The 25870-nt window shown below is 44.2% G+C and overlaps 1 protein-coding gene across 7 annotated transcripts in view; it reads left to right on the top strand.

Annotated features, from left to right (window-relative positions):
• The window catches only part of FGGY (FGGY carbohydrate kinase domain containing), a 390237-nt gene that overhangs the window by 310586 nt on the left and 53781 nt on the right, over window positions 1–25870 (top strand). For 4 of the 7 annotated variants that reach the window (XM_045857796.1, XM_045857788.1, XM_045857768.1 and 1 more), the window contains exons 13-15: window positions 4234–4354; window positions 10570–10664; window positions 12980–13666. In XM_045857796.1, the coding sequence (XP_045713752.1) occupies window positions 4234–4354; window positions 10570–10664; window positions 12980–13129 (366 nt within the window). In that variant the 3' untranslated portion in view covers window positions 13130–13666. Of the gene's footprint in view, window positions 1–4233; window positions 4355–10569; window positions 10665–12979; window positions 13669–25870 lie in introns of those variants that run through there. The other 3 variants (XM_045857814.1, XM_045857803.1, XM_045857811.1) reach the window with 2 other exon arrangements.

The raw sequence follows: 25870 nt of genomic DNA, 5'->3' as shown, positions 1-25870 counted from the left end.
AGTTTGGGGTATTACGTGCCAGGCACTGTGCTAAATACTTCACACACATTATCTGACATGTGTGTAATTCCACAGATTGGAAACCTAAGTCATAGTAAGGTTAATCACTCAGTTCCATATAACTAGTAAGTGGCAGAGCTGGGATTTCTAAAATAAAACTAAATAGATAATGTATTGAAGAACTTACATTTTCTGATTCATTCATGTTACTGTATGAAAAGTCTTATTATAGTGGAATGAATTGCTTGCACTGAAATGAATATTCCCGGAAAACCAGAGCTGTGTGATGCTCATCTTTCTGAGTCCTTGCTAAGAGGTGGACGTGAAGAACAAGGCCCCACAGGATAGGTCAAGGGGCACCATCACGTGATGATAATGACTGTTACCTGTCATTGATACCCACTCTTAGTGCCAGGCACCAAACAGAGTGCCTTATCCACCTGTGGCTTAAGACAGTAACCTGTAAGTGGATGAGATTGTCCTCATTTTACAGATAAAGGGGAAACCACTTGTCAAGGTCAACACAGCTAGTGCATAGCAGAGTCGGGATTTGAACCTCTGTCTCACTCCCACGCTGCTGCTCTTTGCGCTTCACCATGCTGCACTTTTCTTTGATCTATTTGTAAAAGCTTCATGGACAAAATAAGCTTCCAGGCATTCCCAAGAACAGTTTTGAGTTGCCACCCTTAGAAAACATTGTCAATTTGGCTAGATTGTCTCACAGAGGTCCCCAACTTGCTAACAACACTGCATCAGAAGCCTTAAAATGTGTAAATGAGGATAAACTTAACACAGGCAGTGTGAGGAGTGGGAAGTGAGGGGAGCCCACTACATTTTCCCAAGTACCAGACATTTGGAAAATCAATCTTGTATGTAATGGACTGTACGTGTACTAAAAGCTATCATATTTATTTTGTCTATTGTCTTGATGACCTTTATAATACCATGAAGGGAAGGCAATTTAAGAGATTTTTCAATAAGACTTTATTATGGGATCAATTGAATTGTGAGTTCATTCTCTTTTGCAAAAGTACCTGGCTGTGCTGATCTTTTAGGCAAAAATATGCATTTTAATTAAGCATTCTCATAATATTTTCTTAGAACATTAAACTTGAAAATAAAATTTTATTTCATTGGCTCTGAAGAAGGCCCCTGATACCTGTTTATTGTTGATAAGTTAAAGTTAAACAAATTCCTTTCTGTAGTAATATCTATGGTTGGTATTTTGTAGAAATAGGATGAAGTTGAGGAGATATTGCAATGAAGTTAACTCAGGACTGTGCACAAACCCTCCTCGAAATAAAATTCCCTCTTGATCACACTTAATTGAAAGACCTGTCAAACACCCAGTTTATCCATAGCCTGTTCAGCTATAGTTTTCTTTTTAGAATAGACCCTTAAAAAGTACTATTTGCATTTGAAGTCTCTTGATTTGCATTTGGTTCTGTACATTCCCAGTGGAATAGCCTAATTTTAATTTAAATTTCTCTGTGAAAACACTTTTTCCAGAAAGGTGAGCACAAAATCATTTTAGCACAAAGCCTTTCAAGGAGGGTGGAGTAGTTCACTGAGTGGAGGGAAGGCCGGGCCACAGGCCAGGCCGAGTGGGAAATTCCAGCCAACAATGCCAGGGGAGGCAGAGACAGGCTGTCACGGCCCCTGTTGAGGGAGTGCCCTCATTGGATCCTTTCTTTCCTTTTCCCAGGCAATGGGCTTTGTGTTAATCTCAACCCAGGCCCTCTAGGCACTTGAGCCCAAGTCCCTGGTTTTAGAAACATGAGAAATAGCAATTTTGCACAGCATTTCTGTGTCTATTGGGAGGCATTTAACCCCCTATATGGACTCCGTTGCCTAAAGCAAATCATATAACTCCTTAATGGGGATAACAGTAGGTAGTCTTTAAATTTCTCATTGATTGGAGATGATTTTTGAGTGGGTAGCAGAGGCCTAATGACTAGAATGACTCTCACCTCTAAACACTTTCCATGTTCTTGACACTTTGCTACCTTGACACTCTGACTACAGCAGCAGCCTTGCAAGGTAAGGCTCACTGTATTTTATGAAGCCTATAATTGCATTTCAGTTTTTTCATGTTAATTCTGAAAATACACAGAATTTTCAAAGGAACAAACATGATATTATTATTCCCATTTAAAAAATGAGAATGAAGTCTTAGAAAGGTTAGGTACAGGTTTGATTCAAGAAAGAGGTGAAATGCCTTAATACCATCCTAGGTTTTTTTTTTTAATTCAAAAGCCGTGATCTTAGCTACTGTAGATTCATGCCTCTAGAGTAGTCGAGGCCTACCTGTAATCCACGGGCACTCAATGATCAGTGGTGGACATAAGGGCATCTGTAGGCCTCTTAAAATTATTCATAATAATATTTTGTATACAAATTTTTTCTGGGGAGGTCAGTAGGTTTTATTATGTTCTCAAGAGAGTTCATGACTGCCAAAAACCTTAGGAAAGAACATCTGGGGGTAATCAACCCATAATCAATAAGCAGGATCTGGCCTTATGTGGTACAACATGTTTTAATTAAAAAAAAAAAAACACTACAGCTGTGAATTATCTTTGTTGGCCCAAATTTTACCTAATCCATATTCTTACCAAATTCATTAATAACTTCTACAAACCCCATGGACCTTTGGGCTGGAACTGCTGTGTTTTTGCTTCTCAACTGCCTTCCTCCCTCATCATTTATTCTGCAGCAATCAGGATTTCATGCTGCCTGGTCCCCAGATCACCCTCTAGTCACTCCCTCTCCTGGAGGCACCAGGACACACAGCTCTGCAGACAACCTTGTCAAAAGAGGCTTCGCTTGCTCTACATTCCACCCCCTGGGGGTCACAGATACATTTGGACCACTTCTTAAGTCTCCATACTTTACTTTGGTTAAGCCTCTGATTTGGCATACCCTCCAGCTAAACTACCTTATTCCCGCCCTCCCCTTCCCCACTGCCTTGTGCTGGGGAATCAACTTGCCAGCAGTGCTGCAATTTCATTCATGATACTGGCCCACGCAGTCTCTCCAGCTCAAACCTGCCTTCTTGGTGGCTGCACCACCTGTGGCCTATCAGATCCTTGACCTCTTCCTCTCCCTTGACCTTCTCCTCTGACTACTTCAGCATCTCGCTTGCATGTCCACACCTAGGACTTTGTCATTCCCCAGAATTGCTCCATCTCTAAACTTTTTAAGGGTTATCTCTCCACCAAAAAACAAAACAAAACAAAACACTACTTCCTGTCATCTAAGTCCATATCACAATTCATCTTTTTTTGTTTTTAATCCCTATCCCCAAAAAGTTATGATTTGCGAACTTAAAGTTTTTGAACTTCCAAATAAATTATGGTTTTAGCTGTTTGAAAATCTTAGCTGTAAAGCTAAAGAATCGTACACGAAGATTCATCTTGATGATCCCACGAGGGTCTCCTCTTCCCAAGCCTCAACATTATTTGCTGAGTTTAGTAAAGGATGAGGATAACAAATTTTATGAAGATAGTAAGACACAGGGCTAAGAAGAAAATACAGCAGAGGCCCGAGCCAACCAGAGCAGGTGCTTTCCGTGTCATCCTAGGTCGTTAAGGACTGACTGGGAATTGATTCCAACTCTGGAAGCTTCATTATGGGAACCACTACCTGGTTTCAGGTGAAAACAAGGTCATTTTAGCCCTTTGCCATCCCCAAGTCTGAGTTTCACATTCTTTGTGCAATGAGAGCCCTCTTTCCATGTTTCTGCTGCTTAATTTGTTGGTGTCTTTTTCAAGGAACAAACGTCTTTAGTTCTTATTTCGGGAAGAAAGGTTGACTCAGGGACCACTGACCATTATTTTCAGAGCAGGGTTGCCCATCACTTCATCCCTCGTACCTGAGAGGACACCCGGGCCATAGTAACCCTCATCAAATACTGGCTTGAATGAACTATATTAATATGCATTAACTGTGTTAATACTGTCATTTATTTTCATCAATATCATGGAACAACTGCTAAAAGCAAATGGCGTAGTAATGAAGATTTTCAGTCAGGCAGGCCCAGGTTGGAGTCCACACTCTGTGACTTAATGACCCCCGTGACCAGAGACAACCTGATGGCTCTGAGTCTTGGCTTTCTGAGATGGTGTTTGCGGAGCTCTGAGGGCAGTGTCTGGCACGGGGTCAGCACTTAGTAAACAGTCGACATCATTTTCTTTGGCTGCCATTCTGATGCTTTCTTCTGTGTTTCCCTTGCAGTTTGGGACCCGCCTCATTATAGAGGCCATGGAGGCAGCAGGGCACTCGATCAGCACTCTGTTCCTGTGTGGAGGCCTGAGCAAGAACCCCCTTTTTGTGCAAATGCATGCAGACATTACTGGTAAGTCTGAGAAGGAGAGAAGGTCACCTTAGGCTTGGCGGCAAAGGGCTGTGTCCGTGATCCAGACAGGGATGAGAATAGGGGGATATGAGTGGTGTGCCAAATTGTTTCGAATGTGTGCTACGCTAACATGTGTGTTTTTTTTTAAAGATTTTATTTATTTATTTAGAGGGAAGGGAGGGAGATAGAGAGAGAGAAACATCAATGTGCGGTTGCTGGGGGTTATGGCCTGCAACCCAGGAATGTACCCTGGCTGGGAATTGAACCTGCGACACTTTGGTTTGCAGCCCACGCTCAATCCACTGAGCTCGCCAGCTAGGGCTTAACATGTGTTTTTTAAAAGATAACTGTGGAGTTTTCGTAGTCATGATGGGGAAAGAGACTTCTTTGAGAATCCAGCCATGGGATGATGGTGAGAAATGAGACAAAAGAGGTCAGCAAGGCTGGATCCTAATTCAAGCATTTACTCAACAGTTTTGAGTACTTCTTCAGGGCATTGTGGGGAATATTGAAGTTACAGAAATGAATAAGGTATAATGTCTGCCGCCAAGGAGTTCAAGGTCTGTTGAGGAAGGCAAATAGCATGCAGACATGTTAAATTTAGTGTGGCGAGAGCTGCAAGTGAGAAGAGCACGGGATATTATGAAAACACAGTGGGGCCCCTCTCCGTGCTTTGGACCTAGGATGGTGCAGGGCCAAGGACCGGGAGAAAGTGATAAGGAAACTATTGAAGAAGGAATAGAGAACCCAGCTACTATGAGAACTATGGGTCTGGCTGCAGATGGGAAGACCCTGAGACCCTCATCAGAATCAAAATCATGACACAGATGGAGAGAGTCCAGACTGATGGACTGATCCCTCTGTGATATGAGCAGACCCCTGAGTCCCAAGCAGGGGGCCCCATTGGTAGGAGGTTTGCTGGTGTTGCAGAGGTTGGCTGGGACTCCCATCTCTCTACACCTGGTGCCCTTAACCCCTCTTGCTCCTATCTCTGCCAGCGTCTCCTGGGGACTATTGTTCTCCTCCCAGGACCCATCCCAGGGTGGCCAGGCACCATAGCTCCAGCCTGATGTGAGCCCACCCTACACTGGTCTCCATTTATCATGATCTTTTGCTATCCCACACCTTCTGGATCCCTTACCTCTAACAGCTCAGTGGGTCAAGTTCACTGCTCCTACTCTGCTACATCATTTGCCTCTTTTCCCCCTAAGCTATGCAGATTCCTACAGGTGAGAGCTTTCCCAAATGTGATGGGTGTAATTGACCCCAGTATATTATGAGATCAAACAAAAGTTGCCTCCCATGTTAGAGATAAGTAGACTGAGGCACAAGCCAGAGGACAAAATAAGAAACTACACAGTTTAAGGGCAAACATATCAGGATATTAGGTGTGGAAATTACTACCATTAATCAAGCTCCCTCTGTGTGTTGTGTGAATGAATCTCTCCATATACATTTAGTCCTCACACACCACCAAAATGTAGAAATTGATGCCCCCATCTTACAGACAGGGAAACTGAGGTTCATGGAGGTGAATTAAACCAACTGCCAAACTCAAACATCCAGTAAGGAGCAGAACAGCGATCATAACCCAGGTATCTTAGCTTTTCTGCCCAGTTTGTAACCATTGATGATGAAGACTTCTTTCTCCGAGTGTCCAAAACCTATGGAAGCAGGCCGTTCTGAGGCAGAAATAGGAAAGACATGAAAAGGCACCCAGATTACATTGTGATTTCCCCTGGAGAAAACCCATTTTATCTAAAACTCAGCTAGCAGCTTGGTTCAGATAAGAGTCAGACTTAAAATTTGATCTGTGAGTGACTTTCCAATTTTCAGCCTTCTAGCAGCCACAAACACTTCCTACTGGAAGATAAAATCAGCTTGCCTAACACATTCCCTCTTGGCTAAGCAGAGGGAATGGGAAGCAGGCCTCCAAGAGCAGAGCGCAATGAGTGACCCCGGTTCCCGTCTAGGCGTGGAGGCTCCGGCCTTTATGAAAGTGGGTCCCCTTCCAGGCCTTACATCCCTGAGCTGACTCAGAAGCAGGGGTTGCAATGGCTTCACAGAAAGTTCTGCTTTGGAAACTGTTCTTCAGGCCATTGAATGAAAAAGCTGTTAATCGTTATTTGGATTCCAATTGAAACTGGACCCTTTGTCTCTGACTATGGACCAGTTACAGTCGCAGACAAAGGGACCTTTTCTTTGGCCTGGAATTCCTCTGCTTTGGGAAGCCTGTGACTGACAAGTGATGGCAAAGTGCATCTGCCTTTAAATGCTTTGGGTTCTGCTAAACTCATTAATGCATCAGATAAAATAGTTCACATTCCAGTCAAAGCTGCCTTCTTCCTCTCCTGCACCCAGCACTGGGAAAAAAAGAACACATTTGCTTTTGTTCCTATAAAAGACACATACAGAGCAGAGGGTGTAGAGGTAGAGTTTTTGGTGCCTTTACACATTGTAATTGCTCTAGTTTTCCTGCAAAGAAAAACTTCGAGGGACCTCAGACCTGGTACATGATTCTCAGGAATGCCTGTGGAAAACCCAGTGGAATGTGGAAGATGCTTTGGGGAAAGTGTGGAGTGATGGAAAGAGCAGGGTTGGGGGTGGGAACAGCTCTGTGACTCTGGGCAAGTTGCTGTACCTCTCTGAGCCTCATTTCTCTCTGCTAAAAGATAGAAATAATGGTAATTCCCCTCCTGCAAATCGTAATAAGGAATAAGTACTTGTAAATGTTAGTTCGCTTCTTTCCTTAGCCAGCTGCACACCAAAAAGAAGAGGTGTGTTTGAGGAGAAAACAGTTTAATGTTTTGTACGTAAACATCTGCCATTTCAGGAACAGCCTGCTCGCTGCAAGCAGGAAGAGTGGGGCCTCACCAACTTGGGAAACGTCCTCTACATGCAGAGGCAGAATTTCTCTGTGCCCTGGGCATTTAGTTAACTGTGGTTTCAAGAAATACTTGGTGTGTACTAAGTAATTGTAGGTCTCCCCCACTGACTGGGGACTAAATGATCCTCCTTCTAGATTTTGTTTTCCAGTTCCAGCAATTTTAGTAGGGGTTTCCCTCTTCCTGCCTTATTTATCATTTGTTTATTTCCTCCAAAACCTTCCCTGAGCATGCCAGTGAACCCAGCACCGAGAATGGTGTAGGGATGTAAAGCAGGGCAATAATGCCCTGCTCACTGGGTCATTACAGACAGAGAATGGATGTGCTCTCCAGTGTCTGGAGACTTCAGGGGGACCAGAGAACGCTGGGGTCACTGTGAGTTAGCTCCAGGGGGAAGTAGAGGACATACTCTAACTGGATTAACTGGAGAAAAGTCAAACAAAGGCTCTGTTTACAGAGGTGTGGGCAGGGTGTAGGGAAACCCTGGCCACCAGGCAACAGCCTGGGGCAACTCACAGTCTTACCAACTCTCTAGGCTTGTACAGGGGCCAGGGCAGGGAGGCAACCAACCTAAAACCATGGGGCTCCATGAGGACAGCTGCCAGACTGGAGCTTACTCAACAATGCAACCAGAGGGCAACTGGGCCACAGGTGTCCACACACTGTTCCTGGACCCAGAGCACCTAGAGCAGGTCAGGGGCTGGAAGGAAGAGGTGGGATTGACCTGAGGGGCAAATAGAAACTGTGAATTGGTTCCACCCAGGGTAACAGGTCTGGGGAGACTTCAGCGGTAACAGCTAGTGCTAATTTAGTGCTTTCCGTGAGGCAAGCACCATTTTAAGTGCCTTACCCTCAATAGTACTTTTAATCCTCAAGCAGCCTTGTGAAGTAGGTGGAATTTTAACCCCATTTTGCAGATGGGAAAACTGAGGCACAGAGAGCTTAGCTAACTTGCCTCAGATCACATAGCTAAGTCAGCAAGGGAACCAGAAGGCAAACCCTGGCAGTCTGGCTGCAGAGAGCTTTGGGCTGCAACTGGAGAGCTGGTGGGGGAACTCAGCAGGTTTCCTCTGGTTTCCAGTCCCCAGTGGAAGGGACCTGCAGCTGGTTCCTTCCTGCTCAGAACCAGGGAGGTTTTTTGGCAGGGCGAAGAGGGGTTTGGGAGCTGAATGACACTTGGAGAAACTGTCTTCTCAAAAGCCCTAGTGCATGGGGTTCATCACGGTCACAGTCACAGTGTGTATGACCCCAGGATTCTGCTAAGGCATTCTCCCGACTTGGGCGACACAGCCCTTCAGTGTAGACTGGTGTCTGTCCTTCCCCTTGAGATGTTTCTTCCCTACTGCTCTAGTTTCCGGCCCAGGAGAAATGCATGCAGAAGGGCGTCACTCACTATCAATAATAATTCTAACAGTAGCAGCCCCCATTCTTAAAGGCTCATCATAGGCCAGAAAATGTGCTCTGCATGTGTGCCCTTTCTCACTAATCCTCACAGCAAACCTGTGTGGAAAGTCTCTTCATCATCACCATTTTACACATGGGGAAACTGAGGCTAGAAGAGTTGAAGTGACGTGCTAAAAGACACAGGGCTAGTGGAACCAGGTCTAAGCTTTTCCCAGAGACCCCATCCCAACTGCTACTTGTTAGCAAAGTCTCAAGTACGGGCCAGCCCTGCAGCATGAAGCTGCTACTCCTGAGCGTGCCGGGATGTGTGTGAGAATTCCGTTCCCTGCCCCCTTTGTCTGGGATGGCTGCCCGGCTGGCCCAGTCCTGGAGTGGGAGGGTGAGGCAGGACATGGTGGGAGTACAAAGGAGGTTATGTCAGGGAAGTCTTCCCAGAAAAGATAAAAAGAGGAGTCCAGGCTTTGGGAAAAATAAATCTACTGTCTTGCGTAGGAAAAGATTTTATAGGTCTGGCCACAGAGCTTACCTCTGTGGAGTTTGCTGCTGTCTCCTGATTAGCAAATACATCTATATTTTATATACGTTGTACTTATTATACACATGCTTGTCTTCTGAATGATTGTTATTCATCTTAAACCCACCATGAACCCTCAGCCTCTGGAGCTGGCACACAGCGTGTTCCTCCCTGCCTGGCAGACCCCCACTGCATTATCCTTCAACTGCACCCTTAATCCTCACCTCCACTCTGATGATGCCCTGCCCCTGCTAGAAGTGTCTTCTTTCCTCATTGAAGCTCTTACCAAATATTATACAGTGGTCTTGAATCCTGGAATCCAGCAGCAGACAGAACAAAGCCCCTGCCCTCATGGAGCTTATGTTCTAGCAGGGAAGACAGACTTAGTAACACAGTGTTGGAAGGAGTGCTGTGGGTACGTCGTCGTCTTAAACTGGACAGTCAGGAAAGCCACAGTGGGAGGGGTGTGTTTGCACAGACTTGGAGTGAGACGTCGTTGTTGTGTGGACATCCAGAAGGAAGTGACTGACCCCAGCAGAGGAACAGCATGGGTGAGGCTCCTGAAGCAGAATTAAGAAAGAGCAAGGAGGCCAGGGCAATGTGGCGAGGATGAGAGGGGAGAGAGGAAGACCTGGGTGGGCACCGGTCCTGGAGGTCCTCGTTAGCCATGGAAAGGCTTTGCCTTGTATTCAGAGACATTGGAAACCACTGGAGGGATTAGTCACACCCTCTTGTAGTACTTTCATTTTTTTAGTGCATCTCAGTTACAGAATTGACCTCCTTTATCTCTTTCTCATCCATCTCTCCTTGAGACTGGAATAGCAGGACAGAGTCAAATTCAGCTCTGTATTCCCTGGGCCCAGCAAAGCACTTAAGAAATGTCTGTTACAGTGACCAGAGGGGAGAGAAGAGGGAATTTCAGGAGGGAATGGGTAGGGTTTACAGGAACAAATTTAAAGGACACATGGACAAAAAACTAGGGGTGGGGGGGGTAATGGGAGGGAAGTAGGGAGGGTTGGGTGGGTGGGCTGGAATGGGAATAAATGGGAGAAAACTGTACTTGAACAATGATTAAAATAAAATTAAAAAAAAAAAGAAATGTCTGTTAAACTGAATTGAACCAAATGGCAGGCAGCAGCTAGCAGAAGCCTGGGGAGCCTGGGCAAAAAGGTCTCATGAGTTGATCTGTATGGCGTTGGCTCCCATGGGGCTCTTGGCTACTGCACCAGCAGGGAGAGGCAATGAAACCCTTTAGACCCAGGGAATCCCAAAAGATAAGGAACTGCAAGGGTTGGGAAGGAGGTGCCTGTTGCTACCTTCACTTAAGGTGTTTTTACTGCCGGGCTGCTTGCTGGCTCCCCACAGTGCCCCAGGCCCATACACTAACCAAGGTGTGGTCTTGTCCTGTGCAGGCATGCCTGTGGTCCTGTCCCAAGAGGTGGAGTCTGTTCTCGTGGGTGCTGCTATTCTGGGTGCCTGTGCCTCAGGGGATTTCACTTCTGTACAGGTATGTGAGGAGCAAGGGGTAGGCCATGGCCCCTCCCCTGTCTGGACTGCCCTTCCTCTTGACAGCAGCTCACATCTTGCAAAACACACATAAGATATAATTAAGAAATGATAGGTTCCAGGCAGGGAAAGCACAAACACTTCTAGCCTCAGACATATTTATTGCAGTTTTTATTTGACTTGGCCTCTGTTAGTGCTGGTCATTCTGTTTTTCTGTCGATTTCCTTTTGCTTTTTCCTCCTTTAAAGTAGCCCTTAAATTATTTTTTTAAAATATCCCCTTGACCATTTTCTTTTAGCAAGTAGAACAGGTAAGGTTCAAAACTTAAGTTTTTCTTTTAAATTTTAAATTTGTATTTGCTTATTTCATCTCTATCCACCACTGTCCAAATACTATTGAGGTCTCTATCAGCAAGAGACACAAATGAAAATGTTAGTAAAAAAAAAAGGAATTAAAGGAAAAAAATAAGGAACAAAGACAAAGGAAGAAGGAAACGACTTGGTGGCGGTGATTGAGCACATAGTTTGACTCTGAGCTTCCTGGCAGCCAAGACGAAAAGAACACATGATAAGTTGCATAACTCTTATTTTCAAAAAGAGGAAACATACCAGTTTCTTGTAGGAGACAAAGCTTTTCCTACCACCAAATTGCAAAAGACATTTCACACATGGGGATTTATGGAGATACTTTGAGTGGCAGCTTGGTAGTATTAACAGCCAGCTTAGAAACGGTAGAGAAGCAGCCCAGATAGAGTGGCAAGCACAGGCTCTGGAGTCAGACCACCTGGACTCAAGTCCTAGCTGGACACCTACCAACTGGGATGTGACCATTTGTTTATCTGTGGTAATAATCAGTAGCACATTGTGAGTTCTTTCCCTGGGTCAGGAATGCTCATTTAGTCCCATGGCTGGTTACTCTATTACTCCTACTTATGGTTGGGGGAGGAACTTGAGAAACTTAGCCAAAACTGAAACAGGTAGCAGATGCCCAAACTGAGAAGTCTGGAGCCCAAGTCTCAGCTGAGAATTCAGGAAATATTCATTCAGCTGAGGATCAGAGAGTTTAATGATTTGCCCAAGGTCTCAAAATCAGGACTAGAAGCCATGTTTTCCAATAGCCTAGTAACTTATTGGGACCCAATTATGTACCGAGAGCTATTGCAGGTGCTTTTCATAGAATCTGCCTGATAAAACAACATATGTGGGCAACAGAGGTCCAGAAAGGCAATAGAACTTAAGGATACATTGTTATAAACACACAGATGCAAACATCTGATTTCAATTATCTGTGCCCTTTGTACCACATTTTGGGAAGTGTGGTACACTACATATCGCCCAGGCTTCTCGAATTGGTGCCTCTGAAATATCCCTTTCAAGAACTGGATCTACTCATGAAGCCTTGTGGAATTTAACTGCAGTTTGTAAACAAAGACAGTAGAGTTGAGTCTTCAACTTTTCCTGGATTTTCTGGTACTCGGAAATATTATATGGAGGTATTTATTTATTGATGAAATGTCATTGACTCATCAATTATTATTTTAATGTTATCAACTTATAAAGATGATCTCACAACTAGATGCCTTGCCATTCCTGGAACAAATTCCAATTTCTAAAACAAAGCAGTAGAGATGCTTGCTAAGGCCCTGCATATGTTACCTCATATTATGGACTGAATGTTTGAGTCTTCTCAAAATTCTTGTACTGAAGCCTGAACCCCCGACATGATGGTATTTGGAGGTGCATCTTCGGGAGGTCATTCGGGTTCGATGGTATCATGAGAGCGGGGCCCTTATGTGGGATGGGGTCCCTTCTGAGAAGAGACCCTGGAGAGCTGGAACATGTACACTTGTACCCTCGTCCCCTCCCCTTTCTCTCCGTGTGAGGACACAGTGAAAAGGTGGCCCTCTGCACACCAGGGGCATGGTGTTCACCAGAACCTGATCATGCTGGCAGCTTGCTCTTGAACTTCTTCCAGCCTCCAGAACTGTGAGAAAATAAAATTCTGTTATTTAAACATTCATTCTGTGGTATTTTGTCATGGCAACCCAAGCAGACCAAGACACCTCGTTTAATTTTGTCGTCTTCCTACCTGCAGGATAGATGTCTCCATCCCTGTGTTATATTTGAGGAAACCAGGGCTTGGGAAGATTTTAAGTAATTTGCCCAAGACTGCAGTTAATAAGGGACAGGGCTGAATTGAAGCCAAGGTCTCTGGATCGATAGCCTGTCCTGGCTTTGATGCTGTTTCTACTTTGTTCTATTTTTCCTCTTTTTTTTTTCCCTTAAAAATACTTTCTGGCTTCTAAAATGTTTCAAGGTGCATTTTCTGAAAAGAAATGTCATCGGTCACACATCAAGTAGTAGTCTGCAGCCCCGACAGAGAGCAGGGCGACCGCCTGGGGCTGCGCCACCCAGCACTCCACGCCGCCGGGACTGGCGGGACCTCGCTGGTGTCTCCGGCAAGTAAACTGAAGCTCACCGCTCCTGAAGGGCTCCACTCACAGCTACACACTGGCGTCTTCCCTCCATGAGAGTTTTCACTGATCTTCTGGAGCAGAATTGAAGGTACAGACCATTGAATATTGGCATTGGTGGCCTGACTAGCAGCTGCAAGACTCCCAACATCTAAAAGACAAGCTCGTGCCTCCTGTTCCACCCAAGGACATGTGTGCCTCTTCCGACTGATTGTCGTTGTAGGAGACACTGTAATGTGGTAGAGAGAGCCCCTGAGAGATTCCGTGTAGAATTGGCCTCTTTGTTTGCTCGTTGTGTAGCCTCAGACAGTGGCACCTGGCCTCTCTAGTGTCTCTTTTATTTGTTGGTTTTATCTCCTTTAAAAAATATGTCTAAATAAGAAGAATTGCCAGTCAGGTGAGACTGTTGATATGAAGAGCCTTTGAAAGCTCTGATGACCTCCGTGAGCCCTGCGTATAACGATCAGCACTGTTCCGATGATTATGTTTGGAACTGCTTCAGGAATGTAAGTGCGTGAAGACTTGTCCTCATTCAGCCCTCTCTGAAGAGGATGCGCCAGCCTGGACAACCTGTCTGCTGCAGGCTTGGGAACCAGCTCAGCATTCTGGCAAGTTGAGGTAAAACAGAACTGCTGCTTCGCTGTGGTTCATATTTTTCAACCTGAATTTTAATATAGTTTTGTTTTGTTTGTTTTTTTGAACTTCAAAGATCCTAGCTTGGTCTTCAGGGTGCCTGCCACTACTTTCTTTAAGAAAACTGAGCAATTCCTGCCAGCAGCTTAATGATTCCAGCAGGCCAGATGTTTTGTCTTCTCTCTGGTGGGTAGATGGAGGATTTTACTTCTTATCTGGGTGTGCAGACTTCAGTACAAAAAGCCAGGGTCGTCTCCTCTACATCGAAGGAAAGGCTAGGAGGAGTCCAGGGGCTCCAGGCTGCCAACCTAGGGAAGGGCCTACGTGTCCGGGAAGACAGGATTTCCCAGTTTACGAGATCCATGAATCAGTGACTTCAGCTAGGGGTAGAGCTGTGTACCTTACATTGGTGACACCAATGGATTGGGAGGCCTACAGTTGTGGGTTTTACTTAAAGTTATTGCAAACGTCTGTATATTTCAAGTCTGGGAAAAAGTTTTAACAGATGCAGGGAGAGGGACGGTGGATGGGATTTTCTGGTGGGAAAGATCAGTCAGTTTGGAGGCTTGTTGCTGTTCCACGTGTTGAAACCTGCTGGCAATTCTGAGCATCCACCTCCTGTTCCTTTATCCGCTCATGTCCTCCTGCTCACAGTCTCCCTCTTCCCCTGCCCTGTCCCGCACCCCCTTCCTTCAGACATCTAAAGTCTGCCTACTATTTTCTTTTCAAATTAGGATCTCACAAACAGTATTGATATAGCCATCCATTTTCACTAAAGAACAGAATGATGAACAACATCTTAAAGAGTCATTCCCCTCCAGAAATGGTGTTCTCTTTTTAGCAGTTTCAAAACTGTGTTTCAGTAGACAGCGTGACAAGAGTCACGTCATGGTGGTCTTTATATCTACAGCTTAATCAATTAAATGGAGTCAAACCACAGAGATGCCACATCCGTGGTAGAAGTCCAGCCATTGAGTAGGTGGGAGGGGACACAAGGAAGAGAGGCTTCCTCCTGTTATTGGTAGGAGTGTGGAGTCCAGCCGTCTTGACCTCTGTGACCTTTCCATTTGATCACTCCCTCCTCCCTGGAAAGTCAGCCCTCGCTCCCTTGGCCGTCAGTGTCCAAAGTGATCCCCTCTAATTCTGAATATCCTGGAAACCAAATAATTACAGTTAGAAGTTGGGAGCATTTTGTAATACTTATGTGGGCTACAGGCCCTAGAAAATTAACACACTGGAAAAAATAAGTTCATGAAATAGCAACATGCTTACCTTCTCTAAGCACAGGCAGTAGAAAGGTTCTAAGACATGTAAAGGACGCATAAAACAAGGAGTCTGTTTTCAAGGTGCCTTGAGAGAAAACTCAGCCGAATGGCAAAGAGACAGACCACGCAAAACGGCTTTCCGCTCTGCTTTCTTCAGGCCCCACAGATGGCGTGCACTCTCCGCGATTTCCGGTACCTTCAGAGACAGTTCTGTTCCAAGACTCTACAAAGCAAGCTTTAATTCTAACAGTAATGTTTATCCTGACACCGGCCTTCACCCCACCCTACCCCCCGAAAAAGCAGTGGAGTAAACATCTGAAGCAAAAATCAGCCAAAGGAGACAGTGACAAAAGATCAAAATGAAATTACCAATCAATTTAAGGCGAGTGCCCGTGTAAAGAAAATAAGCCCCAGGAATTAAGCAATTCATCAACCAGTTCTTCCTCCCAGTGTGAGGGTCACTGCCTCGTAAACCATGGACTCCGTGTGCCCCCGCCATCAACTTTCCCTGTCACGTTCCAGACAGACTCCTGCGTCTGGCAGACCAATACGAGTGAGTGGCCAGTGGAGGGCTGCGATGACTCACCCTTTCTGTAACGTGTGCCCACAAATAAACCATCCACGCCGGCCACTGGGGCCTGCCCTCGAGATCAGTCCGTGCAGACATCCTCATGGCTCCGCTGGAGCCTCTCCTTCTGTCCTTTGTCATGAAGTTTACTTCGTTTACAGCCAGTTCTGTTCATCACCTATGAAGTACTTCAAAGCCCATGATTTTGTCTACGGTTCAATACATCTTCTTTGTGTTTTATTTTGTGAGTCAACTTTCTGTGACTTTTAGTTCTCTTTGGCTTCCTGTCACCATAAATACTAGTTTTACATTCACAAAGTAAAGTTGATTATCATGACTTCAGTTTCTGGAGGTTTGGAAAGACTGATATATAGTGGGTGTTCAGAAACATGAAACTATCCTATTTCTTGGCATGTCCAATCATAATTTGCTTTTTCCCCCTTTTTCTGGAGTACAACTGATAATTCATATTCATTGGGGACAAAAAGAAAATTCAGTTAAGCTGAAAGAAAAATATGAAAACACCGATCTTACTACCCTAAAATAACCACTATTAAGATTCTGGTTGCTATTGTTCTTATCTTTTTACACATATTTTAAATCATTATTTACTTTTTAAAAATGTGTTCACACAATACATCATTTTATAGCCTTCCTTCCCACCACAAAACATACGTAAGCACCTTCATTTACCGTGTTTGCAGGCCGCACAACTTTCTACCCCGTAGAAAAGACCATGACTTTTCACCAGTTTCCCGTTTTGAATATTTAGGTTGCCTCCATTGTTTTGAACAGATGCTGCCACTAACATCTCTGTGGCTGAATTTTTACATTCACCCTAAGTTATGTTAAAATGCCTTATGAGGTATAACTGTCAAAAGGCTGCCTGACATGTACAAGTTTGATACATATTAACAGTTTAGCTCCCACTTGTAGTATACAGAAATGCAGGGCTCATAGTTCTTGTGTACAAGGAGTCTGTCTATTGCTATGAATTTTAGTTCCATTTAGCTTTTATCCCAGGCTTCTTCTAGTCTTATTCATTCCACATATGGTCCTGATACTATCAGCTTTGTGTAGTTGACTTTTGCCCTCTGCTGCTTAAGCATGTGTTTCTGGAGATATGAGATTCTGGTTTCTAATTAAATAGATTCAGATTTCTGATTGAATTTTCAGAGCGTCCTGTCCCGTATGTCTGCCTCATAGAAAGTCAACAGAAAATCCTGGAATGGTAATTAGTACTTTAAAGCAGGATTAAATTAAGAATGTGGGAAGAAAAAGAATGTGATATGGGCCCTAACATTCATTACACTATTGCTACACCTGGTTAACAGCACTAACAGCACATTCATATCCTTTCCAGAATTGTTCCGTCTCCAAAATAAATAAATAAAAGCAACACCTTTAGGTTCTAATTAATTGTAAATCTCCTTGTTCCAATCCACTTGGCAGAATGGAACCATGGATGTTGAAGTCAAAACATTAGCTCACGTTTAAAATTCTGTTTTCAGAAATTATTTCAGTATGTAAGATCCAGAATGTGTGGCTCTCCTGTTCCTTCCAGCGTGACTGAGGAACAGGGCCTGCTCCTCCTTTCCGGTCACTTCCTGTCCCTGACCCTGTATAGAACCCTTGCAGCCACCAGTGGGTGTTAGCGGTCCCCACTGCACAGTTGAAGACAGTGAAGAAGGGGGAGGCCATGTAGCCTTGCTCCATACAGAGTCCATGCTCTTTTTTCCCATCGAGAACCATATCCCAGTAAGTGTACACCCACTGCTCGGGAAGGTCACACATTCCAGCGTGGCACCTCAGCTGCCCTCCGCAGGGTGGGGGGGTTTATAGAGAATACCAGCTCCACACATTTGTCATCATTGTTTGGTTGAGTATCAGATATAGAAATAAAAATAAGAAATGTGCCCTCTTTGATTTGGAAATTTTCTGACTCCTTTTGCCAGGAGAATACTTTATAATATGATCACTAATATCATTTTAATGTATTTCCTTTAATCATAATCTGCCCATTTACTTTTTATAGAAGTTGATATTAAAAAGTGCTTTAACTAATTAAGAGCTTTAATTAAAAGACACTTTTTAATAGTATTGTTGTTAACATGAAGACTTAGGCTAACAAACATTTTTCCAAAATATCCCCTTCCCTAAAGTTTTTACTCAGGAACTCATGAACGGGACTGTTGTAAAAGAAAAAAAACTGGTGAAACATCAACTGAGTTTGTTAGAAACTTAGAAGGGTTACAGAAGTGTATTTCTAAAATAAAGTCTACATAACTCTTTGACTTCATTTTATTCAAGACAACCTTTCATACTAGTGCAAATCTGAAAAATATATAAGATCTTTCCAATAGGAACACATGCTTATAAGGAATTAATTCTTCATTTTAATTAACATTTATGCCTTTATGTTTCATAAGAAATTCCTTGTTGGAAATGAATAGGTTTGGTATTTTATTTCTTTAAACTAAGATGACTCAGGGATAACAGATCTATGCTATATAAGCTTGATATTCAACACGGTGAATTAGGCTGTGGAACCAAATAAGAGATCAGGAAAGACAAGACCTTCCATTAAGTCAGGAATCATCCACTGGGGGGAAAAAAAAGTCCTGAAAAATGACTGCACGTGCACACACACACACATATGCATACCACATACTGTTGGAGTTTGGTTCAGAGTCGTGCAATGTCTGAGGCCTCACTGAAGTCTAGGAAGGAGTTTCAGTTGCAGCATTGAGGCAGATGACCAAGAACTATGCAGGAGGGAAAAGTCATTAACGCAGTTGCTTGTTAGAAGTACTTGGTTTTCTGCAGCAAACCGTAAGAAAGTACCGTGGGTTCAGAAACTTGAGTGGAATACCTTTAACCAAGGATATCAAAGAAATTTAAACATTTAAAAATTTGATAACACATTAAAAGTTGTGTATAAGGAAATTTCCAGTACTGTTATAATAATTTTACAAGTGAGGTAAGAGAGGTCAAGTGACTCACCAAAGCCAAGGCTAGAAAGGGATGAAGCCAGAATCTAAGGCCAAGGCTGCGATTGCAAAGCTGGGGACTGTTCACCTCGATCATGTGAGGACACTCATCTGGGGCAGAGTGGGATTGCCATTATTTAAAACAGTAGCATCAGAAATAGACAACTGGCTCCTGCCAACCAACTTCATTCTCAAATCTGTAGCTTCCATGGCTCTTTGTAGGATGTAGGAAAACTCTGGATATAAGAATGTTTCCAGACTATAAATACTGCAGACCAAGGTATTTAAATTGGCCCACAAGGCCCTACATGGCCTGCCCTCTCTCCACCACCAGCTAAAAAAAGAAAGAAAACAAAAAGAAAGAAAGAAATAGACAACTAGAATTAGGATACACAGTAAAATGTCACCGGGTTAGCCTAGGTCCTCACAGATTGCACCCTCAAAGTAGGATAATTGTAGAGATTTTAGTGGAGCTACTGTTCATAAGACTGAGGACCAGGGCATCGAGAAGTCACTACGGAGGATGTGGTGCCTTAGGGTTTGTAACAGCCAGACCTGAAGAGGGGAGGGGAGAGCACAGGTACTGTGACCCCAGAACAGAGGGCTGTGTGGAGGCTGCGGGGTCAGCTAGCCGGTCAGAGACCGTGGAGGGACAGAGCTAGGTTCTTGACCTCATTCTCCTCCCAGTCTCTGATCCCTTGCTGGGTTCCCCATTGGCTGGACTCAAAGTTAGAAGGAAAGGGGGCTTGTAGTGGGTATAAGTGAGCCCGGCTAAGCCAAGGGAAGGCTGGAGAGGGCCCTCAGGAGAACACGCAGATGTCCATCAGTCGTTCGGACAGAGGTGGTCAGGTCAGGCTGCAGACCAGGGGTCCCCTCTGAATGCTGTGTATTAGGTTTGCAATGTGATAAGGTACTTGCCTCAGAATGTTAATCAGTTATGACACTTAATTCATAGCAAGATGTTCTCAGTGAAGGAGTCAGCGTGTTTGTTCACATTCTGGGGCAAGCTCCTTATGTCATTATGGACCTGCTCTTTGAGTAGCACTGGTCTGGACTCCACGGCCCTGCACATGATGACAGACATGCTGGAGTCCTCAACAGGGGCTCTCTTGTCCCCACTTTCATCTCCTCCTTCATTTATGCTAAAGACAGGGAAGCTAATACTTTCCTGCACACCTCTCAGGTGATATTTAATGCTTGTAAGTTTGGTTATTCACCTCACCTTTACAGGTAGGGAACCGAGGCTCAGAAAGTCCCAGTAATGTGCCCATGGTTTAACAGCAAGTGGCAGAGCTAGTGGTCAAGTCCAGGTATGACTCCAGTGTCTATGCTCTTCTTAGGTCCTGACTGCCCCAGGGCAGCACTTATACTTATCTGTCATTACCCAGGAAACAATGTGGCCTTATGGGGGGAATGCCCTGTTGGAGACCCCTGGCTGTGTTCTCTGTTGCTAGTTACAACCAAGTTATGATTTCTGGGAATACGTATTCTGAGCTCCCAAAATCAGCACCATGTGTGGGTCCCATGTGTTTCAACTGTACAAAGCCTTTCCCAGCCCATCCAGATGAGGAAGCAAAGTCAGCTTGTTTCTAAGTGGTTCTTGTCTGTTTCCATCTCTTTTTAAACCTAGGAGGTCAGGAAGAAGATGGAGAGAAAGAAGTCACAAGAGGGATGCATTTCCTTAGAATTGTTATTAATTGGTGGGCAAAACAAGAGAAGGAAATAAAATAGCTACTCCTCACTAAGTAAAGGCATCTTCTTCCCTTATCTCATTAAAAATTAAAAGCACTCTTGGTTTAAGTAGGGCAAATTAGTAATTAAGTGCTATATAATCAAGTTGTATAAACATAATATGGAAGAGGAGGCCAAATTAATCACTCCACTGGCTTGTTTTCGCCCCATTAATGCATCTTTTCCCTGGGTCCTTCCTGTGATGTCAGGATGCATTTTCTGCCATCCTCGCCTGCTGGAGGTCGGGTGGGAGGTGATAGCCGGGCTGGCAGATGACGGTTGGCTAGGTCTGGGAAAGATGTGTCTGGGCCTTGATTCAAGTAGGTGATAAGGCTCCTCGTTTAATTCTTTAAGCCCAGGTTCATCAGCAGGAGCCTGTCATGTGACAGGGACAGTTCTAGATGGTAGCATGACAAAGGAAAATTACACACGTCTCAGTGCCCATGGAGTGGCCAGCCTAGCAGGGAGGAGGTGGACACAGACAGATACAGCTGTGAAAAAGTCAACATGCAGTGTAATGGCAGTGACCGTGGAGCCTAGGCCTGGGCTCAGATCATGGCTCTGCCACTTACCTGGTGTAAGTTACTTAGTTTCTGTTTGCGTCCAAGCCCTCATCTGCAAAATATGACGAGCAGTATCTGCATCACAGATATATTATCTCACAGTGTGTGTTGTAAGGAGCAAACGTGTTGGTACGTGCAGTGTGGCATACTGTTTATTTAACATTGGCTGTTATTCATTTGCTATAATTGCTATACAGTGAGGTAATGGAGCACCAAGGAAAGAGTGTCTTCCACTGTCTTGAGAGCTGAGAAAGGCCTTCTGAGAAGGCACCATTTGAACTGGGCCCTTAGAGGATTAACTAGTGATGGGGCTGGTGGAGGTGGAACTTGAGGGGTGGACTTGTGACCCCAGTACTGGTCTTAACCTTTGCAGTGCCTTCTCTGAAAGCAGAGGAAGGAACAGGTGCCTCAGTCCTACACAAATCTCTCCTATGTCACCTCAACACAGTGGATGGAGCAGCGTAGCCATGTGGTACTCTGGGGGCTCTGCCAAGCACTGATGAGCGAGCTGAGTCCACTGCGGGCAGGATAGGAGGAAATCAAATGAGACAGAAGAAAGAAAGTGGCTCTCTAGGTCACACTGCTGCACTCCAGGCTGATGGCTTCTCCTTGGCTTGCTGGCTGTGTGAACGAACCTGCTGGGGAAGGAACTTAGTTTCTCTGAGCCTCAGTTCCATGTTAACTAACCCCACTGAGTGGCGGCCAGGATTCTATGAATGGAAGCTCATTTTAGCACAATGCCTGGCACACAGAAAGTACTATTGTCATTTCCTGTGTTAATTTAATTCTCACAACAAACCTGTGAAGTGGGTGGTATCATTGTCTCACTTTATAAAGCAGGAAATTGAGACATCAAGACATCAATAAGCCAGCCTAAGGTCACAGAGACTGCTAGTGGTAGAATGTGGCCATAAACTCAGGCAGTCTGGCTCCAGACCCAGCCTCTGCTGTCCCCTGCAGCCCAGTGCTTCAGAGGTACCTAGAGCTAGATTTACGTGTTAAAAATAGGGCAGAAGCCACTTGTGTCCTGGCCCCTCACCCGCTAATGAGGAAGAAGTTCATTCTTTCTGCTGCTTGAGGCAGTGATAGGCTTGAGCCCACAGCCTTGGTAATCCTTTAACAGGTAGGCAAGGTGGAGGAAGCCAGAATGACTCACCAGAAATGATCAGTCCTCGGATGAGAATACAGCTGCTTACACTGATGTTGGCAGTTTTGCTTGGGGAAGAAAGCAGTTTCTTTAGTTGTTTGTCATTTATATTCAGCTTCCACAAAGGATTTGAGGAAGCTTGTAATACATGACTAAGCAGAATAAAACTAATCAAAATAAAACTCTGAAGTCAGAAACTATGTAGAAAGAGGTGAATACACTAACTACTTAAACTAGAAGAAGAGGGCCCTCAAATTTGTATGTCTTCAGATTCCAGGTAATTCGTATAATGTAGGAAGATACCAACAGAGGATCAGATGGTTTGAGTCTGTACTGGGTTGGGGAATGTATGCTCTACTTAAGGGCATTGAAAGGTGAAGTGTTTTAATCCTGGATTGGTGAGTTCCAAGCCAAAGAGATTTATGGGGCGGGTTTGGCCTGTGGGTGTCTGACCCATAAATAAGGAGATTACTTTGAGCTTCCAGGCAGTCAAGACAAAACTGGGCAATGTGTGAAGTCATATAGTGTTCACAGGATCAAAGAAGTGTACCAGTTCTCCAAAAGGGACCACATTTTTTCTGGTGCCAAATTCTAAATTTGCCAGTCCTTTAAAAGCTAACCTAGAACTTGTTTCATGAACTTGCACAGAAGCAGAAGAATTTACCTTGTTAAGAACCCAGAACATGATATTGAAACTTCAAAATATGAATCACCCAGGTTTATAACTTTCTGGAGACGTCATGTGTCCTTGGAGTAGAGCTGAGACCACCCATCGTGGTCGATGGGTGTCCCTCCACCTCTCTTCCCTGAACATTCCTTCCCTTTATAGACAAAGCTGCGTCACTGATCTGTGAGTGTCTTAGGGGACCTCAGTACTAAGGCTTTTTACCAGCCTGGCATTAGGGAAGTGCTAAAATGAAGCACCCATCAATTGAGAAGGGCAACAGATGTTGGAGCATATCAAATGTCAGTAAACAGCAAGCCTACAGAGGCCACTGAACTTGGCATCCTCTTAGCAAAAATACCCTCTTGCCTTCAAGAGGGAACGCCATGGACCTTTATAAACTACCTTAGGTGATGTACTTGTTTTTTAATCTACTTTCTTTATTAGGGCAACTTTAATGCTCACAGGGTGTTCTAGGCTTTCAGCCCTGGAAATTTAGGTCTTCAAAATATCCTCCCAGTCATTATGAGAAATTTATGTTTGACTTATCTAGTACCCTCCCTTTTACTCTTAAGAGTATGCTTCATGTTATAATTAATAACTAGGGCCACACTTAAGAGCATAGACTCTGATATCACATAAATCTGGCTTTCGGACCTGAGTTCAAATGCAATAGCTGTGCATTAAGTGAATCCCTTCACCTTTCTAAGCTGGCTTCCTCTTTTGTAAAACACATGACTATTAAGGCTAGGTACCTCATAAGATTGTTGTGATGATTCAATGAGATAATATGTATAAAGTGTTTACTATACTTACTGGTATAAATAAACTTTTAGTGAAAGTTATAAAATTTATAACAGCATTACGTTGCTAGCTATCATTATTACCTGATTATCAATCACATGCTATTTTAGCACTTTCCATATATTATTGGAAGATGTGTGGGCAGTCTTTTGCCTAGTTTCTGTCTGATAGCTTATTCACCCTTCCTCTGCTGTGTATTACATTTCCCAGGCTCCCTTGTAACTGATCTCTGGTTTGGCCAATGGGAGATACAGGTGGAAGACCGATGTGCAGGGAGAGGGGAGAAGTCAGGTGATTTCCCCCTTCACTACAGCAGCAGCTGCATCTCCTGTGTAATCCCAGCTCTCAGCTTCTCTCTGTCAGGTTCCAGTTCTGGCCACTCAGCCCTTCTTTCGTTTCAGCTCCAGCCTGACATCTCTAGCCCCTGGCTGGAATCACACAACAGCCTCCCATTGTCCCTTGATCCCTAAGAGGGAAGCAGCTTTCTGCTGTTGCTGATCTCTGAATTGCTTCGACATCACCTATGAATTCACCTCCCTTCCCCTCTCCCAGCTGGAATTAGCTAAGCTAGGCCTACTGGAGAAGCGGTAGGTACTTATCATGGAGAGCAGTTTACTCTATCTAAGTGAAGCCCAGATGACAAGAAAGTGACCTTAGCATCTTCAGTGATTACCCAGCTCTGCGTTAGGCCTCAGGCCTTGAGGCCTGTAGGCTCTCTCTCTAAGGAGACAAGACTTGACTACAAGCCAGAGCCAGGCACATTAAAGGTAGTATCTAGTAAAGAGGAATAGAAACTCCTCTTTCTTGAGCCAGAGCTGTGGACCATTCACACTGATTATTCTCATCCCCCAAATAAGGAAATGAAGGCTCAGAGAGAAATAATTTACCCAAAGCCATAGAGCTGTTAAGTAATGAAGTTAGGAGTTTAACTTAAGTCTCTTTGTCTCAGAGCCTATGTTTATTAGGGACTTATACCTGTTCCTCAGTTTCCCAAGCTTTCTTCCTATTTCGAAGCTGATAGTAAGAAAACCGCATACATCAATCCTGTTGCTCTGGCCTTCTTTGTAGAGATTTCCTTACAGAAACAATATTCAAGCTTACCTAATTCTTAATAGGTTTATGTGGAAAGTTAGCTTGTTGCTTTCATTTTTACAAATGAGGAAAGAGGCTCAGAAAATTAAAAGCACTTACCCAAAGTCCCACTGGGTGTTAATACTCAACCTGGAATTGGAATGCAGGTTTTTCTGTCCCCAGGCACACACTCTTTTCTACTGGTGACATCAAAGTAGTACTAGATTATGTGGTGTATAGAGTGAGCTGTTTTTTACAAATTTAAAAAAAAAAGGTCCAGGAAGACCAGGTTCCCCACCTCAAGGATCTGACACTCAGGCTAGATAAATAAAAAGGAAGCAACCTGAAACCAAAGAGGGTCATTGTATAATCTACTCTCTGATAACAGCTACAAGCAGGAGAGAGAAGTGTGTTTCTGTGTAAGAGGCATAAGAAGTGCAGCTTGAAATGGAAACGTTAACCTAGGACAAGCGGAGAAGCAGCAGGAAGAGGGTTTTCAGACAGAGGTGCTAGTGAGAGCAAAGGGATGCATGCAGGTGGAAGGGAGAGCCATTCAGCTCCTGGGAAGGACCCCAGGTTTGGAGTAGCAGAAGGGAAACCTGGAAATGTAAGGGCTACAGTTGATTGGGGGTAGGGGTTGTTAACTATAAACAGATCGATTAGGAATTTGATCAGGAGTCTGGGGAGCATCCTTTTCCCATCATTCCCTGACTCTATTGTTTTGTTTTTTAAAAAACATTATAGGCTAATAGCTTCATTTTAAAAAAAAATCAACATTAAGTGCTTTTTAGATGATAATACTGCTTCCTGCTTAAGAAAAATCTCCTGTAAATTAATTCAGCCTGAGAGTAGTAGCAAAGGTTTTTACTTATCTCTGATAGTTTTAAAGAGTCCCTAATATAGAAAGGGAATACTCTTTAAAGGCCCCTAGAAAGCTGCCCTATCTCACTAGATCACATTTTCATCCAGCGTGTTATAACGTCATGGTTTGACAATTTCAGAATGGAGAAGGTACCTTCTGAGACAATGCCACTGACATATGGGAAGCAAGCAAATCCACCTCACACCAGCTCATACTCTACCCCTTCTGCCCTCCACTCCTCCCCCACCACCCCATCAGCTGACCTCGGTCTAGAGGAGCCTGTGTGTTAGATGGAGTAGATCAGGGTGAAATTCCTACCAAGTTGGCCATGTCAATTTTACCTGTCAGCATCTTTGACAAGGAGGGATCCTGACAGACCAGACTGTTCTGAATGATTGGATTACAGCAGTTGTCTTCATCTCACTAAGCTGGCTAA

This window comes from Phyllostomus hastatus, unplaced genomic scaffold, assembly GCF_019186645.2.
Source record: "Phyllostomus hastatus isolate PE091 unplaced genomic scaffold, TTU_PhHast_1.1 phas_contig_147, whole genome shotgun sequence".
Classification (NCBI taxonomy): Eukaryota; Metazoa; Chordata; class Mammalia; order Chiroptera; family Phyllostomidae; genus Phyllostomus; species Phyllostomus hastatus.
The sequence above is the reverse complement of the archived record's forward strand: the minus strand, read 5'-3'. Positions and strand labels throughout refer to the sequence as shown.